Here is an 18,107-nt window from a genome sequence, read left to right as displayed (position 1 = left end):
CCCTTGCCCTGGGTGGTCTGCAAAAATAAAGGAGGAGGATCAGTAATCCTTCAAGTGTTTTTACCCATTCTGTGCCAGTAAATTGAATTTCTTTACACGACACACACTTCAGTGCACTTGACATTCCCCACTGAAACCTAGATCACACGTTCTCAGAACTACCCTATAAATACCCTAAGGATCACTTGATAAAAACAAGCATTAACTTGCCAGTTTGTAGTCCAGTCTACAATGCCATTTCATCTAACTACTAATCTTCGTAATGTTGCTCCAGACAAATTATGCTGTATACTTGGAAAACAGTGCAAGTGTCCAGCTGCGTTCAGGCTGGGAATATCGAATCTTCTTAAGAGATTTGAATATGCAGTTGCCATTGATTTTTAGCAAGAATCAGGGGTTCAAATCCTTTAAATAGTTTTGAAAAATGAAGCCCTAGGATATTGCCTGCATTTATTATGGGCATGCTTTTGTAGCATAAAAAGTTGTAATTATAGTTGAGTACTTGATTTACTGTCAGCTTCGTGGAATTTTTTTTCCACTTTCTGATTCTAAAGCTAATGAACACCATCCAATTCACAATATACTTTGATGCCCCACAACTCTCTTCACCCTGCACCCTGGTATTATAATATTGCTCACCATAGATTAATTGCTTCAAGCTAGTCACTGATTTGTCTAGACATGAAATTGAATGTGGTTGGGAATCTGTCGCTAGCGTGTCACAGGAACTTATTCTAAGGAATATTATGATTCTAAACTAAATATTATGATTCTACGCCTTCTGCTTCCCTTCACCTGGCATTGCAAGTACCTAAATTTCAAGGTTTCAGTTGCTTAATTTACTAAAAAGTAGTGATGAGTGTAAGATTTTGTTGTGTTTAGTTTTGGATAAACAGCCAGAAACTCAGATGCTTACCTGAACCATCAGAACTAGGAGCAGACTAGGGATGTAAATATTGTTTAAAAAATTAACTGTTTAAACAATTTAAAAATATTTCATTTAAATGGTTAACCAATTAAAGGGTTGGCCAGCACGGCTGGGGCCAGGGCCAATCCAGCAGGGGCCAGTTGGGGCTAGGGCCGGTGTGGCTGGCTGGCAGTTAACAGTTGGGGTGGGTTAACCGGTAAGAGTAACGCTTATCGGTTAACATTTTACATCCGTAGAGCAGACCCAAACCAAAGCCAATGAATCTAAATACTTTGGGGTGTATGAAATCAGAACCCCCATCAATATCTGAATTATGCCAATAGCCCTTATCTTGATAATGGACCAAGCCAAAACCCAGATTCAGATATCACCAATCTCTAAAAGACCTGATTCCAGATTCCACCATTGCAACTTCCAGCCATCTCTAATCCGAGCCTTTTGAATTCTTCCTCAAAATCAGGTTGAAAATTTGCTGAGAATAGACAAGCCTAGTTCTGTTTCCATCGCCAGCAGGAAATCGCATATGAACAGGCTGCCTCAAGGTGTTTCATCACTTCCTGTCCTAGCTGGGGAATGGAAGTGGAGAAACCTCACTGGAATATTTCCAAATCTGATAGAGGTTTGGTTCTAGTCTGGTTCTTAACATCTGGTTTTTGCTTTTATTTTTGCCCACTTCTCCTAAAGGCTCAGTTTTCAGGAAACTATGATCCAACAGCGCTTAAAGACTGCACATGCTGTGCTTCCCTGAACTGCATATTCTTCTCGGTCTTTTTTTTCATGGAAACTGTTAAAAAGGGAGGGCGGCACTTGATTATTTTCATGACATGCCAAAGCTATCTATAGTCTCCTGTTCACAGGAGTCAGTGTAAGGGATGGTGCAAAGGGACTTCTGGAAGCAAAGGGAGGGCTGCCATGAGGTGTCATCTGGGAACATTGTTCCTCATTACCCCTCTCCCTGGTGTTGTGAGGAGCCCTCAATACCTGGCTGGACAGCAAGGCCTATTCCTTCTGCTCTGCATGTATCACAGGAGCAGAATTCTTGCTCAGGTGTTCCTAAAGCTGTGCAGCTGGAGCCTAAGGCAAGCACTTGCCTCCCCCTCACATGTTGAGTGGGAGTGCTAATCTGATCTGGCTTCAGGGGAATGGAGAGAAGATCTGTCAGCACCCCACTGAGGGCCTTCCCAGAGGGACAGAACAGGAGCTGCTTAAACCTTTATCCCCAAAGAGGGGAGAGGGAACATAAGTTTTGTAAAGGGACCTTTCAGTGTAACAAAAATAATGCTCTAATCATAGTGCTGCAGGCTGGGTACTCGCTGTTTTATTCAGCTGAACTACAAAATGTATGGTGGGGGAGGGAGAGACTGGGGGAGCCCACTGACTAATAGGTAGGAGAGAAGGTGGAGCGTGTCTCAACCCCTTAATACTCTGAATAATCCAGGTAACCCCATGCTGATTACTTTACTACAGTACAAGACCAGTCTCCTCACTCCCTTCTAGCTCCCAGATGGGAGAGGGCAAAGGAAGGAGGAAAGAAACATATGAGAGGTTAAATGTGGATGTGTTCTAAAAAGCAACTGTAAAAATAACGACAGGTTTCAGAGTATCAGCCGTGTTAGTCTGTATTCGCAAAAAGAAAAGGAGTACTTGTGGCACCTTAGAGACTAACCAATTTATTTGAGCATAAGCTTTCGTGAGCTATAGCTCACTTCATCGGATGCATAAGGTGCCACAAGTACTCCTTTTCTTTTTGTAAAAATAACATAAAGGGTGTTTTTTGTCAGCCCCACATCTTTAGCCTGGGATATGTATGTCAACAGTATTACCATCTCCAAGTGCTCAGGTATTATGAGTCAGTCCAGAAAATATCCTGAGATTTGAAGATATTGTTTATTTATTGCCTTCTGGGTCTGAGCCCCTGGGTTCATGTTTTCAAGCTTTTCTGTCCCACCAGGAGTGCTAGGAATAACCTTTTATTTTAAAATGAAAGCCAAGAGTTTCATGTGACTCCAGGGTTTGTGACTTTAAGAAAAACACAACATATTACAAGACTTGTGATAAAATTACATGCACTAGCAACACTGCATCATGCTCGGTTCTTTTTTTCTTGTGTTTTCTCATTGTTGGTAATAAACATTCAGCAGGCCAAATTATGTCATCAGTCACAGCTGTGCAACTTGGTTATCACTGAAGGCTTACTCTGAAGACATCTGTACAAACCTGTTGCTTTCAGGGTGCTTGCATAGGTGAAATTGATTGGAATTTAGTAAACCGTTCTGTTGAGGATGCACAAGGAGCAACAGGATCCAGCTCACTTCCTCTTAAATGTGTTGGCTCTGCAGGCCTAGCAGGAATAAATAGCAGTACATACCTATTTTATCACTTGGGAAAGCAAATGTGACTGAATATGCACAGGGAGAAGATCTGCTGGGTAAACGAGTGTGTGTGTGTGTGGGGGGGTTATATAATCACTTTTCAGAACAGAATCAAACTTTAAAAGCTTCTAAAGAAATTGCACAAAGTTTGATGTGAAAATTTAGTCTTCCTGGGTGATAATCCAGGAAATTTGTGAGCTTGCTGTACTTCATGCAATGCCCTATTTTACTGATGGTATATAGTGGACCAACTCTGATCTCATTTACACTGCTTAGTGTTGAAGTCAGTGGATTTACTTTGGGGTTACATCTGTCTAAATGAGATCAGAATCTGACCCACTGTATTTAATCTGCTGTGGAATCTGACGACTCTTTCTCAGCCTAAAGGATGCAGGGGTAAGAAAGAAACCTTTAATTATGATAAAACTAAGTTTGTGTGGTCAGACTTGTTTTCCAAATTATAAAAATATTTTCTGGCATCATTTACCAGTTTGTCTTGGTGTTAAGTTCTTCCTGTTAGGATATTTGACAAACATTAGTTGTTTTATTTAAAGCTATTTCAATATTTGTACAGGCTTACATTTAATGTTGCCCAAACGTCCTGCTTTTCAAAGACTGCTGATTCATGATAAATAAGGCCCCATTTTATTAAAGTGGATTTATCATTAGCAATTAATTTTAGTTAAAAGGAATAAAGCAAACACATTAAAGTATCTAATTCTGCTTGACTTATGTGGCAGTGATTTATATAAAATACACATTGAAATTATTTAGCAATACTGCCCACGTTTTTAAATCTAAACATTAGGACATTGGTTAGGAATTTTATGAGGGAAAAAAAGCTGTGAAGTTCTTTAACTTTTAAAGTTTTTATAAAACAATGCATGTCTGGGATACAAAGGGTAAAAAACAGAAGCTAGAATACTGCAAATACACATGTGTATATATAATGCACATGGTATATATTATATCATATGTCAGGGTGGAATGTCAATATACTGCTGTGCATCTCAAGGGAGTATTTAGCATAAGTTTTTGAATCTGTAAGACTCCTGTCTGAGGCTGCCTACACTACGTGTTAGGGGTGTGATCCCTCTGCGCACGTATACGCACTTTTGCCTGCTCTCATTAGTCTGGCATGAATATAAATAGCAGTGCAGCTGCAGGAGCACAGGTAGCAGCAGTGGAGGCATGGCTTAAGTGTGCTGAGTATCTACCCACTGGTTTCAGGTGGGTTTGTGCTCAGCATGGCTAAACCATGCCTCTGGTGCTGCTGCCCGTGCTACTATGGCTCCACTACTATTTGTGCGGGCGCTAGTGTGGTGAGAGCTAGTGAGAGTGTAGAGACATGACCAGTGAAATCCCAGCCTAGCTCGTAGTGTAATTATAGCCTGAAATTCCTCTCTAGCTCTTATTCTTCATACTAGGATATGATACCTTTGGTAGTCATGACTTCTCTAGTAGCAAAAACTGAACAGAGATGCAACAAAGCTGTAGCTCAAAAATAACAATGTTCACCTGGTTTTATACTTCAGCCAATAACCATCTTTTTTATGCTCTTGTAAAAGCTATTTTAATTCATCTACTACTCTCCAGCAGCTCCTACAACTTTCCCTTTTAAGATTCTCTTTTATCAGAGAAAATAATTTGATCATTCCCTAATAGTTATATATCCCTTTTTTCTTTAGGTCATTCAGACCTGATTTTGTTCTTGTTCGACAACATTCATTCAGTATGGCTGAGAACGAAGACTTCCGTAACTTAATCATTGGAATGCATTATGCTGGTGTCCCCAGTGTCAACTCCCTAGAGTCAATCTATAATTTTTGCGACAAACCTTGGGTGGTAAGTGATACATTCATTATAAAGCTTAGAATGTAGATTCCTGGTGCAAAAAATTAAATGGTTATTTTCTTTTGAGTTCCTAGTTGTGGTAATTTAAGTTCCAAGCCATCAAGTCACTCCTCAGAGTGGCTAACCTGCAATGAAAAGGGTAGAAAGCAAACAAGCTGCATTTCTGAATTTCACATTATGAATGAGCCAGTGTAGGAGGAGTAAAGACTGAGAAAATATTCAAAATAATGAAATAAAGGTGAGGAAACTGGCTGAAAACCCACATGCTGCTAACATCCTCCCTCAATTGAGGAGGATGTGTTTATTCACAGCTTCTTCTGGGAAAAGTGAGTTCAGAATTTTTTTCATACTTGTGGTTTTTAACATAATCTAAGCTAACTTCTTAACCATTGTTTTCTTTCTACTTGTGAATGCTTTTTAGGCAGTGCTCTAGCAAGGAAATATGAAGCTATTAGCTACCTTGTTTTGAAAGCTCTTTTCATAATTTTGTAAGTACTAACGAGGAGTCAGATTTTACCCTCAGTTACACCTAGGGCAATTGCTGGGGCCACTTGTGTTTTGGGAGTTCTCGTATACAAACCAGATCTGTCCATACTTACACTTATCCAGGCCTGTCAGATCCTCGAAGGTTCTGTTTAAGTTTCCTTTATAACCACATAGGGGATAAAGGAGAACATGGTTCTCTTTTTGGTGCAGCACAGTCAGAGCAGAGCCTACAGAGCTGTGTGTTAGGCAGTGATATTGACTTAAAATATATTGTTGTAAAAGGCTCATTTGAGATTGAAGCATAAGAAGATTACGGAGGGTGTAATTACTTTCCTTTTCATTGTAGAGTCAATGGCCCAATAGCTAATAAAACTTTCAAGACTACTGTGGGTTATAAATAGTAAGTGATTCACAAGTTTTTCCTCTGAAATAGGAGGAGGAAGCATACACCTGACAACCTATTTTTTCCATTGAGGGAAAGTTTTACTCTAGTCCTCATAACTGCCCTCAATATTTTTATTTTTAACATTTTCTAAGAAAGGCCTTCCAAAAAAAATGACCTGCCATTACCGTACACAGCACACAGCTAATTTTATAACATTTTATGCTGTGATAAAAGCAGGCACCCCATAATTGAGAGGTTATTTACATTGCTGCACATGTTATTTTAATGCATCTGTTATTTTCTGCTCTGTGTGGCATTTCTTAATGCTTTGATTCATCTTATGCAATAAAGCTGGGCAATGAGGCAAAATCAGTAGCATTAATATACAATAATTGTGTAATAAAATGTTAATGAATAATAGCTCATTGTAATCTCCTCCTAGTGCTGTTAGAGCTTTGAGGGGTTTGAAATATTTAGGTATGCACTGAGCTTGGCAAGCCAGGGGAAAGCTTTTGTAAACACAGTGTGCTGGACTTTCAGATGACTGTGTTCTTTCTTCCAACAAAAGGGAAAGATTTCTGTTGCTCGTAGCTGATCTTGTCTCTTGTAAAGAATCAGCAGGGAGCTTTTGCTAATATGAGTCTGATCATGTCCATAACAGCCAGGAATTATTTGAACCCTTATTCTAGTAAATTCCAAATACTATGTTAAAACAAATGTCAGGTTGCACATTTGAAACTAAAAGATCTCAGTCATGTTGCACATACTGCTTGTTTAATAGTGTGCCTATTACAAGACAAATAATAAAGCTACAGAAACTATGTCATATTTAGTCTGAGTCACTTCAGGCATTTGATATAAAGAATTTCCAAACATTGTTATAACATTGAGGTAGTGACGCAATAGGCAATAATGAGATGGCACTTCTCTTCTAAATCCCGTTTTTTGATTCTCAGAAAATTACCTTTTTGGCTGAAGTTTCCCATACTAGTCTCAGCCGAGAAATAAATGCTTTTAGAAAAATGACATTAAAATATTTTTCAGCTGATTTTTTTACTTTTATTTGAATGTGGAGGAGAATTTATTTTCCTTTCTAAATGTTGATAACCAACAGATGTCTGTGTTTTAAATTTTGAAACCTGGTCTGTACATAGCCCACAGTAATGCATCTCTCAGAGATGATCATTTAGAAATAAGTAAGTTAATGATATTTGAAAATGTCAGACTGATCACGTATATTCAGCTAGTTTCCTTACCTTAATCATCTACGATAAGCTGCTGCTGAAAAGCTGTTTTCACTAAAATGCATGACTGAGGGGATGATTTGAACCGATAGACATTTCTATACATGTAGTTTATATGCTATCTAAAAAGTGTGGACGGTTTATATGAGCATAGCTCAGTGGCCTTGTCCTACATCAGTTACCCTCCTTAACTTCCTCTCAGTTCCTTATATATATGATACTCTTTATGTATGCCCATGTGTGTTACAGTGCATCTGCTGAATCACTTCTACAAGCAGAAGACTAATATGAGCTGTTAAAGATTTTGGAAATGTTTTTACTTTAAAGAAAGCTCTTCAATATCTAGGCTCATGCACCTGCCAACACTCCCTTTTGTTAGGACCATAGACACACACTTGAGTTAAACTTTCATACTGACTCAGTTAAACCATCCACAAAGTGGATGAGTAGTATTCTGTTCTGTTAGCCTTCTGTCTTAATATCCAGCTTGTAGATTTATAGCATAGAATAAGGAAATTGGAGAAAAAGATGGAACTAATCTAAAAATGAAATGAAAGGGGAGAACTCTGCTATTTGGAGTAGATGTTGTACATCTATAATCAAGAATATTTTTCCTAAATTCTTGCCCTTCCCATTTTGGCTTACATACTAGATTAAAAATGATAATGTAAAGTACATTCTGATCATTTGGATTGTATTTTACATTTATTTTTAATAAACACCGTTCTATATCTAAATGTGTGTGTTCAATAGTGACGATTGCCCATGCAAACTCTGAGATCATTTTTGCGAGTGTAATTGCATATATATCATTATGTAAGGATGGCCATACCATTTACTGTATATAAACCCTCTCTGTATTGCCCCATTTAGGAAAGACCTTCAGGACAATTAACTTGCTAATACCAGTGAGCAAGCAATCTTATGAAAATTATTCATAGAAAAATTATATAAAAGTTCAAGAGTTTAATATAAAATTATAAACCAGATGTCCAGGTCTATCCATCAGTCACAGTCTTCATTAACAATTGATGGGAAATAGATTCAGCCTGCCCGAGCAAAGCCTGAGGTAATTTATTTAGCAAAAAGTGGTTTCTAATGGAATCTGGAAACATCCAGTGATTGATAACAGGATACAGGCAATGTATTTTAAGTCTGGCACAGGATGATAGTGTCTGGTGGCTGGTTGGTCTATGGCAAAGCACTCGATTGTCAGAGTGCAGTTTCTAATGAACCACACAAAATCTCCATCACAATTGGTTTTAATTACTACCCTTGTTGGCAGTCCTAATAGTCCAGCAAAAAACTGAATATAATTGGGGGGGCAAAAATACCCTCTGAGCCATAAAGGTTGTCATTCAAAAACCTGAGTTTATGCACCTTGATGGAGCAGTACAGGGGAAGCTAGTACTGCTGATAACCTTAATTTCCCTGTTCTGGACATTGAAAGAAATTCAGTTGTCATAAATATAAAGGGAAGGGTAAACCCCTTTGAAATCCCTCCTGGCCAGGGAAAAGCTCCTCTCACCTGTAAAGGGTTAAGAAGCTAAAGGTAACCTCGCTGGCACCTGACCAAAATGACCAATGAGGAGACAAGATACTTTCAAAAGCTGGGAGGAGGGAGAGAAACAAAGGGTCTCTGTCTGTATGCTGGTCTTTGCCGGGGATAGACCAGGAATGGAGTCTTAGAACTTTTAGTAAGTAATCTAGCTAGGTATGTGTTAGATTATGATTTCTTTAAATGGCTAAGAAAAGAATTGTGCTGAATAGAATAACTATTTCTGTCTGTGTATCTTTTTTGTAACTTAAAGTTTTGCCTAGAGGGGTTCTCTATGTTTTTGAATCTAATTACCCTGTAAGATATCTACCATCCTGATTTTACAGGGGGGATTTCTTTATTTCTATTTACTTCTATTTTTATTAAAAGTCTTCTTGTAAGAAAACTGAATGCTTTTTCATTGTTCTCAGATCCAAGGGTTTGGGTCTGTGGTCACCTATGCAAATTGGTGAGGCTTTTTATCCAACATTTCCCAGGAAAAGGGGGGTGCAAGTGTTGGGAGGATTGTTCATTGTTCTTAAGATCCAAGGGTCTGGGTCTGTAGTCACCTAGGCAAATTGGTGAGGCTTTTTACCAAACCTTGTCCAGGAAGTGGGGTGCAAGGTTTTGGGAAGTATTTTGGGGGGGGGGAAGGACGCGTCCAAACAGCTCTTCCCCAGTAACCAGTATTAGTTTGGTGGTGGTAGCGGCCAGTCCAAGGACAACGGGTGGAATATTTTGTACCTTGGGGAAGTTTTGACCTAAGCTGGTAAAGATAAGCTTAGGAGGTTTTTCATGCAGGTCCCCACATCTGTACCCTAGAGTTCAGAGTGGGGGAGGAACCTTGACATCAGTTAATAGACTTATTTGGTCACTGGTGCTGTCAGTATGGCACTGTTCATTAGCCTTAAATTGATTTCAAAGTCAAAGTGAAAATAAAGAAACTAACCAAGCTGAAAACTGCGCAGTTGACAGTCTGACTTGGATTCAGTCTATTAGATCAAAAATTGAGACACTTTCCCTGGGGTGCATCTTGAATGGGATAACACCAAACTGGCTGGAAAGAGCAATACTTGTAATCCCAAATAAGGAGACATACACTTCCCTGAGAATCTAAGTATTTTCCCAGCCTGAGAGAAGTTATAGTTTTCCAGGCTTTCTGATTGGAATGTGTGAAGCTCAATTTGGAACGATTTCTTTCCGTTGCTCTTACCTGGCTTGATCTAGAAGGTGAAAAGGGCCTCTACTTCTGTCAAAACCCTCCTGTTTACTTATGAAGGATTTAAATTCATGATATAGTATGATTGCATCGGATGACTGTCCAGGAATGAATTGGTGAAATTCCTGAGGTATAGATTCCTTTGCAGTGGCCAGAACTTTATAGCAAAAATCTTGGTTGATGGCACTGATAATGTTCTGAATATTTGATTTTGAGCCATAAGAGATGCTGTCAAGGCTGATGCCCCACTCTGGCACTTCGAGTGCAGAAGGTGGGAGCCCACAAGTATTCTAAAAATTAATACTGGCCACTCCAGGCTTGTGTTAAACTCCCAAGGTTACAGCTTCTCTCTGACCTTGGAAGGGTAGATTCTGCCACCACCCAAATGCAAAAAAACCCTTTGAACCCAGGAAGGCGCACTTGGAAATTCCTCCCCATAGGGTACCCTCAAACCCTTTCACACACACCCCCATGGGGAAGAGCCAAGAAAGAAAAAAAGGAAATCAGCTGTTGCCACCAGCTAATTAAACAATATATGCACAAACCTCTCAGGACACAAAAAACCCAATCCTGTTCTTAAAAAGGGTACATTTTATTAAAAACAAGAAGAAAGAAAATACATCTGGAACTTAAGCTATTGCTAGAGTTTAAAAAGAGCAAATATAATAATTAAGCTTCAAGAATGGTTTTTTTGAGGTCTAGCGTAATGGTTACAAGCAAAACAAAAGCTTTTTAGGGGTTAGCACAGAGGAGTCCGCAAGCCTTACAGAAATAAAAGAGATAAGCCTAATTGCATCTTCCTAAACATTTCCTGATCTTCTTACATATCGGGGGTTTCCAATAAGTAGTTTCTAGGTATGATTTGATGATTTTTCATACCTTGTGCAAGCTTCTTACAGCATTGCTGCCCTGTGTCTTCTCTCTGGAGAGAACAACAACAGGCAGACAAAGGGAGAGTATTTTCCCAATTTTTAAAAGTTCTAGCCCTCCTATCGGCTCTTTTGGTCAGGTGCCCACTGCCTTCCTTTTACCTATGGTCTTTTTTAACCCTTTACAGGGAAAGCAAGTAGAGAACAGCTACTAACAGGGATTTTGTAGCTAACTGGCTGGCTGGGTGTCCATAAAAGGGATCAACCCAGACCCCCTTCATTTATCACAGATGCCAACTCAGATTGGAACAGATCTCACCTTACCTTCAAGAAATTCCACCAAGGTTTCTGGAGTCCATTTGTAGTTGGAATTTGTATGCCAGTTGTGACTGGGAATGGCTGATCCTGGGATTGAAAAAACTTACCAAGCACTTTATACTCTATGACTGCTGGAGGGTGTTCTCCAGTTGTAGAAAAGGTGAGGTCAGGAGAAGAACACCAAGGTCCATCTTTTGCTATGGAAAGGGGCAGCTGCTTTGGATCATGTAGAAGCTGCAGGTTGACTATTTACTCCTGGGGGAATTCTGCCCCACTGTACATGCGTAGAATTTACGTCCCCCACAGATTTCTTTGCTTCCCCACAGAAAAATGACTTTCTGACAGGAAAGCAAAGGGAAGCCACAAGAGTGGTCATACGACCCTCCCCAGCAGTATGTTCTGGATGCCCAGGGCAGCTGGCAGAGAGATAAATCACTGTAAGGCAGGGGGTGGGACTGGGGATGACCTGGCTGGTGGTTCCTACCCTGTGCTGGGCTCATCTGCTAGTCCTGGCTGGGCTGAAGAGGACAGGACTTCCTCTTCCGCTGCACAGCATCTGGGGCTTTGTCAGATCCACGCCCAGATTTCTCCCCCGGCTCTAGGAAGCTCTGAAAACTGCCCTCCCCACATTTCCTGTACGCATTGCTCCTCAGCTGCAGGGGGAGGGATCCCTGTACAGGGAGCTGCTCCCCCAGCTGCCAAACCCTCATATATCCAGACCCCCTTGTATCTAGATCCTTCCGCTGAGCCTCACTCCCCACACACCCAGAACCCCCTCTGACAAGCCCCATTACCCCTGCACCCTGCAATGAGCCACCCACACCGAAATCCCCATCCTACAAAGCCCCAACCAGCTGCACCTGGACCCCCACCTTACTGAGCCCCAGCCAGTTGCACCTGGATCCCCACCCCACTCTCCCAGCATCTGAATCCTCCCCCACTGAGCTCCCCACACCCAGACCCCCCTGCCAAGCTCTGTCCCCGCCCCACACCCAGACCCACCCTGCTGAGCCCCAACCACCTCCACCTAGACCCCACTGCAGAGTCCCATTACCATTGCATACAGAACCCCCCCAAAAAAATCCTTGTGCATCCAGATCCCCCCTGCACCCAGATCCCCCACTGAGCCACTTGCATCCAGATTGCCCCACGCACAACCGTCTCAACAGGATCCCCCCACACTAAGCCCCTCCACACTTGGATCCTGCCTTGCTGAGCCTGCCTGCCCACACCTGATGCACCTGGCACGGAGGGGCAGGGCCCTGGGGTGTTTCTGGGGCAGGCCCAGTCCTTGTGCTGTGTCAGGTTTGGGTTCAGCCTCGCCGCTGAGTCTGTGTCCCAGGGGGAGCTGCACAATGATCTCCCACTTCTGTGCAGCCAGTGGCCTGTGCTCCCCAATGGCATGCTGGAGCTTCCACATTTATTTGACAAATAACATTTGCAGAATTTTAAAATACTGGGTGCATAATTTTTAATTATGCCCTCAGGAGCAACTATTGATACCTACTCTTGTAGCCTTACTCCATCTACATCATCATCGGGGTAACTCCAGTGGGCTTGGTGTGAATTAAAATTTCCTGAATAGCATCTACATCATCATCGGGGTAACTCCAGTGGGCTTGGTGTGAATTAAAATTTCCTGAATAGCATCTACATCATCATCGGGGTAACTCCAGTGGGCTTGGTGTGAATTAAAATTTCCTGAATAGGCTGGAGGTCCAGAGAAGGTTGGTAAGACAAGAGTTAGCCAGTTGACAGATGGAAGTTTATAGATGTTGATAAGAGTCAGGTCCTTTACCTTTAGCCTTTTGATAACAATATTTGCACCTGATGATGAGACTGAAGTTGCTGGAATTCCTTCTCAGACATAGGATGCCATCCCATAGTCATACTGCCTATGTTTGAGGTGAGACTACAGCAAAGCCAGGAATTGATAGTTGAGTGTCAATAGTAGATTGTGCTTCCTGAAGTAAGATGATATATGCTTCGTGTTCTGTGGCTAACTGGTGGATGAAATCAATTGAGCAGAGATTCTAATCTCGGCAAGAGAGAGAAGACCTATTCATAGCAAAATCCATCACATCACAGTTGGTGGCTAATGGCAGAGCTCCTAATCAAGATAGTTTTCAGTCATGCAGTTAAAATTATGGTTGCTGAGATATGGCAGGCTTGGAATGTGGATGCGAATCTGATGGCTCCTTTTATTGATCAAGAGCTTGACCTGGCTATACATCAATTGTAGCCTAACAAGGCTCCTGGTCTAGATAATATCAAGAATGTGTCGGCCTCTCACTTTAGGCCAATCACCAAAAGCCGGCTGCTTCAATTTCTGAATCATTGTACACAGGATTGCTGCAGCTTTGAAATCTGGTGTAGAGCAAAGGTCATAGCTGTTTCCAAGCCAGGGAAACAATTGACAGACCCAAAGGGCTACTGGTTGGTTTCTCTGCTGTATGTTACCTACAAGCTGATGGAGAGACTAATCCTGCTGTGATTAATGTGGTAGTCAATCATCAGCTGCCTTGCATTCAGACTGGATTCAGAAGGGGATGATGCACCCAAAATCAGATACTATGTCTGACACAACACATAGAAAACGCATTTGAGTCAGGAAAGAAAGTTGGTACAATCCTTACAGATCTGATGGCAGCCTACTATCCTGTGTGACATGTCAGGCTGATGGCCAAGCTGCTGCAAGTTTTTCCTTGTAAGCCTATAGCGTAGTTCATCCAAGAAATCATTAGAAACCGAAGCTTCCTCTTGCAAGTTGGGGATAAAATCAGTTGTCTTAAATGTCTCCACAATGGCCTTACTTAGAGTTCAGTTTTGGTTCCCATTTTGTTCAACGTATACACTTATGACCTTCCTGAAATGCAGGCCAAGAAATATGTGTACGCTGATGCCATCTGTATTGGGTGACACTAGAAACAATTTCCATAGGATTGAAGGGCATCTCGGTCAAGACATGGTGACAGGTTTCAGAGGGGGAGCCATGTTAGTCTGTATCAGCAAAAACAATGAGTCATCCTTGTGGCACCTTAGAGACTAACAAATTTATTTGGGTGTAAATTTGTTAGTCTCTAAGGTGCCACAAGGACTCCTCGTTGTTTTAGTTAAGACATGGGCATTTTGACCATTTTTTTCTAGCAGTGGAGATTAATTCTTAATGAAACCAAAACAGTGGCAACTACTTTCCATCTAAACAGCCGTCTTACCAATGGATCCATCTCGATCTGTGTACAAGGATGGTTACTGCCATTCCAACCAGTTGTCACATACTTGGGAATAAAACTTAACATTATCAGCCTCAACTGGAACACCTGAAAATGAAGATCTCTTCCTCTACTGCCTTGATATGAAAACTATTAGGAACCTCCTGGGGAGCAGACCCTTCGGTGCTCCACACATCTGATTTGGCTCCAATGTTTGCTCTGACCGAGTATTGCTGCCATGCTCAGTCTGTTAACACAGAGCTGAATGTGGCCACTTGTATCATTAGCAGCTACTTGACGTGTACGTCAATCTCCGGTTTGTATGTGCTAGTGCACATGGCTCCACCAGACCTTCAACGAGATGCTATTGCTGTTAAGTCTGCGATGGATGAAACCAACCTAATACATCTGTGATTGACTGAAGACCCATTTTCATACAGGAAACAACATATAGCACCAACTGAAAGGTCTATTCGTATTCAGAGAAGGAACCTCATTCCTGTCAACTAGGATGTGTGTAACACCATGGCTGATCTCTCAACACCCATTTGGTATGGCAGCTCGCATATTCCTGGGGAAGAGTACTGCTGGCCCTTTACTTGCCTCCTTATCCATTTGATTGTAGATCCTGGACAAGCACAACTCTCTGGTTCATCTGGAGTTGCTGCAACTATGTTCTGGCTTGGCCTGGTTTTCTCTCCACGCTGTGACCGTATGGCAGCATTGCAGAACCTGATCTGTCCCTTACTTAAATTCCCATAATCCCACGGTATCTCTCCTTTCCTCAAATTCCTGATTTCACAGTGTCTTTGTCTATCAGTGATGTGCTGGCCGCTGCTTCCCACAGCTCCCATTGGCCAGGAATGGCAAACCATGGCCACTGGGAGCTGCGGGCAGCCGTGCAAATGTAAACAAACTGTCTGGCGGCCCGCCAGCAGATTACCTTGATGGTCCGCAGGTTGCCCACCACTGATCTAGCTGAATCAATCTACAATCCTATCTATGACGTTATAGCTAACTTGTTCTATTTTGGACTGAGCGAGCTGGTATTTCTCTGATTTAATGCACAGTAATTAATTTTCTGAGGTGTTCATTATTATTGATACTGGTCTGGCCATGAGAAAACAGGAATTAACGGAAATTGTGACAAATCTCTGAAGTGACTCTATGCCTCACAATATAATCAAGATGAATTACAACTCCAGGGAGCCATGCCAGATCAGATGTCTTATTATCTGATCGCTGCAGACAGCCCAAAGGACAACCTCTTGAACCCGAACAGACCTTCATAAGTGATAAAGGCTGTTAGCCCTACCCTTGGGTTCAAACGTCATTTGCACATATTGCTGGCATAGATCCAACTTTGCAAAGCCATGGAGTCATCAGACTGATCTGTTATGTGGTCAACCATACTGCATGCAATTGGTCCCAGTGCAGTAAAATTATACAAAATTCACAACTGGTTGAGTTAGTAGAATGCAAACCTCTGAGCTAGTTAGATAGGAATGCTAGTTTTAATATCCATAGCCCCTGTGCCACTTCAAATCAGGATAATTATGTATGTCCCTACAAGTATTTAATTTGTTAAACCTTGGCTATCTAACACTAATTACGTGCATTGCAGCAGCTGGATTGCCACTTTTGGGTTCAGACAAAAGGGATGAAAATTTTAACAATTAAAAAATTAAGGAACTGTTGTGGTTGTGTGGTCCATACTTATAAACTTTCCAGAGAAAAGGAACATCTGTACATGAATTATAGTAGGTATAATTCTACAATGGCTGTTCTGTTTTCTTTACAGTGAAGGTAAAATATGACAGCTCCTGTGATTGCGAGTGGAGCTGTTGTCAATTACATTCTGCCCTTTGATGGTGTATCTTGCAAAAGCTATGTAAAAATGGCTGGTGCTGGAAAAATGTCTCAGGTCTGTTAATAAATTAATTACACATTCACCCCTCTGGAAGGGATCATAGAATCATAGAATCATAGAATATCAGGGTTGGAAGGGACCCCAGAAGGTCATCTAGTCCAACCCCCTGCTCAAAGCAGGACCAATTCCCAGTTAAATCATCCCAGCCAGGGCTTTGTCAAGCCTGACCTTAAAAACCTCTAAGGAAGGAGATTCTACCACCTCCCTAGGTAACGCATTCCAGTGTTTCACCACCCTCTTAGTGAAAAAGTTTTTCCTAATATCCAATCTAAACCTCCCCCACTGCAACTTGAGACCATTACTCCTCGTTCTGTCATCTGCTACCATTGAGAACAGTCTAGAGCCATCCTCTTTGGAACCCCCTTTCAGGTAGTTGAAAGCAGCTATCAAATCCCCCCTCATTCTTCTCTTCTGCAGACTAAACAATCCCAGCTCCCTCAGCCTCTCCTCATAACTCATGTGTTCCAGTCCCTTAATCATTTTTGTTGCCCTTCGCTGGACTCTCTCCAATTTATCCACATCCTTCTTGAAGTGTGGGGCCCAAAACTGGACACAGTACTCCAGATGAGGCCTCACCAATGTCGAATAGAGGGGAACGATCACGTCCCTCGATCTGCTCGCTATGCCCCTACTTATACATCCCAAAATGCCATTGGCCTTCTTGGCAACAAGGGCACACTGCTGACTCATATCCAGCTTCTCGTCCACTGTCACCCCTAGGTCCTTTTCTGCAGAACTGCTGCCTAGCCATTCGGTCCCTAGTCTGTAGCTGTGCATTGGGTTCTTCCATCCTAAGTGCAGGACCCTGCACTTATCCTTATTGAACCTCATCAGATTCCTTTTGGCCCAATCTTCCAATTGGTCTAGGTCCTTCTGTATCCTATCCCTCCCCTCCAGCGTATCTACCACTCCTCCCAGTTTAGTATCATCCGCAATGACATAGATGACATAGATTACAACACAATAGCAAGCTCTACAATAAATGCATGAGAGTATGATCTTAATTAGCAGCTGCTAGGCAGGCAGGTTCTGGCAATAATTATTGGATTTAGCTTGAGATGCTGAATTGAAGTGCCCTGCAAATGGAAGTCCATGTAGTATGTCATCCCACTGCATAATTACAGTGTTATGGAAGATGATCCCTCCTTTTATGGGTGCACCCTGAAAAGTCTGGAAACCCTGGTTATTGGAGGTAGTTACTATGTGCCAGAAATTGTTTCTGCTTTCAGAGTTTCTTCTGGGGCATGTAAGAGCTGCCAAAAGTGGAAGAAATGTCCCAGTTACCACTTTCAACATATTCTAATGAAAACAGAACTGATACTATTTGAATCTGCAGAACTGATGCAGTGTGACATCCTCTCAAACCTCTAAATTGTCTGTATTTGGCCACTGAGTAATGTGAATGTTTGTGCCCACAAGTAAGAAGCATTCTCTGATGTCATATTGCAAGACAATGAAATGAGCACAATAAATGTCACAGGCTAAAGTCCTGTTAATGGCCATTAGTTACATTGTTCAGTTAGAGAATGGAAAAGAGTCTGAGACTGACATAAATTGAGTTATGAGCATAGATCTAGATCAGATTTAATATAAATTCATTTGGTACAGTCAAAAATATGAGGAGAGTTGTGATAATGTTGCCTGCCATCTACTTTACCAAAATATTAAATTAGAAAAAAAGATACCACTAGTGGTCAACAGTTGGAAAAGGACAGAATTAAAACCCAGAATGCAAACTATATCAACATTATTT

The 18,107-nt window shown here is 41.5% G+C and overlaps 1 protein-coding gene across 7 annotated transcripts in view; it reads left to right on the top strand.

Annotated features, from left to right (window-relative positions):
- SYN2 (synapsin II) overlaps positions 1–18,107 on the top strand; it is a 434,891-nt gene that overhangs the window by 239,804 nt on the left and 176,980 nt on the right. For all 7 annotated transcript variants that reach the window (XM_073352278.2, XM_073352279.2, XM_073352281.2 and 4 more), the window contains exon 4: positions 4,989–5,145. In XM_073352278.2, the coding sequence (XP_073208379.1) occupies positions 4,989–5,145 (157 nt within the window). The remainder of the gene's footprint in view (positions 1–4,988; positions 5,146–18,107) is intronic.

Source organism: Lepidochelys kempii, chromosome 7 (assembly GCF_965140285.1).
Source record: "Lepidochelys kempii isolate rLepKem1 chromosome 7, rLepKem1.hap1, whole genome shotgun sequence".
Classification (NCBI taxonomy): Eukaryota; Metazoa; Chordata; order Testudines; family Cheloniidae; genus Lepidochelys; species Lepidochelys kempii.
The sequence above is the reverse complement of the archived record's forward strand: the minus strand, read 5'-3'. Positions and strand labels throughout refer to the sequence as shown.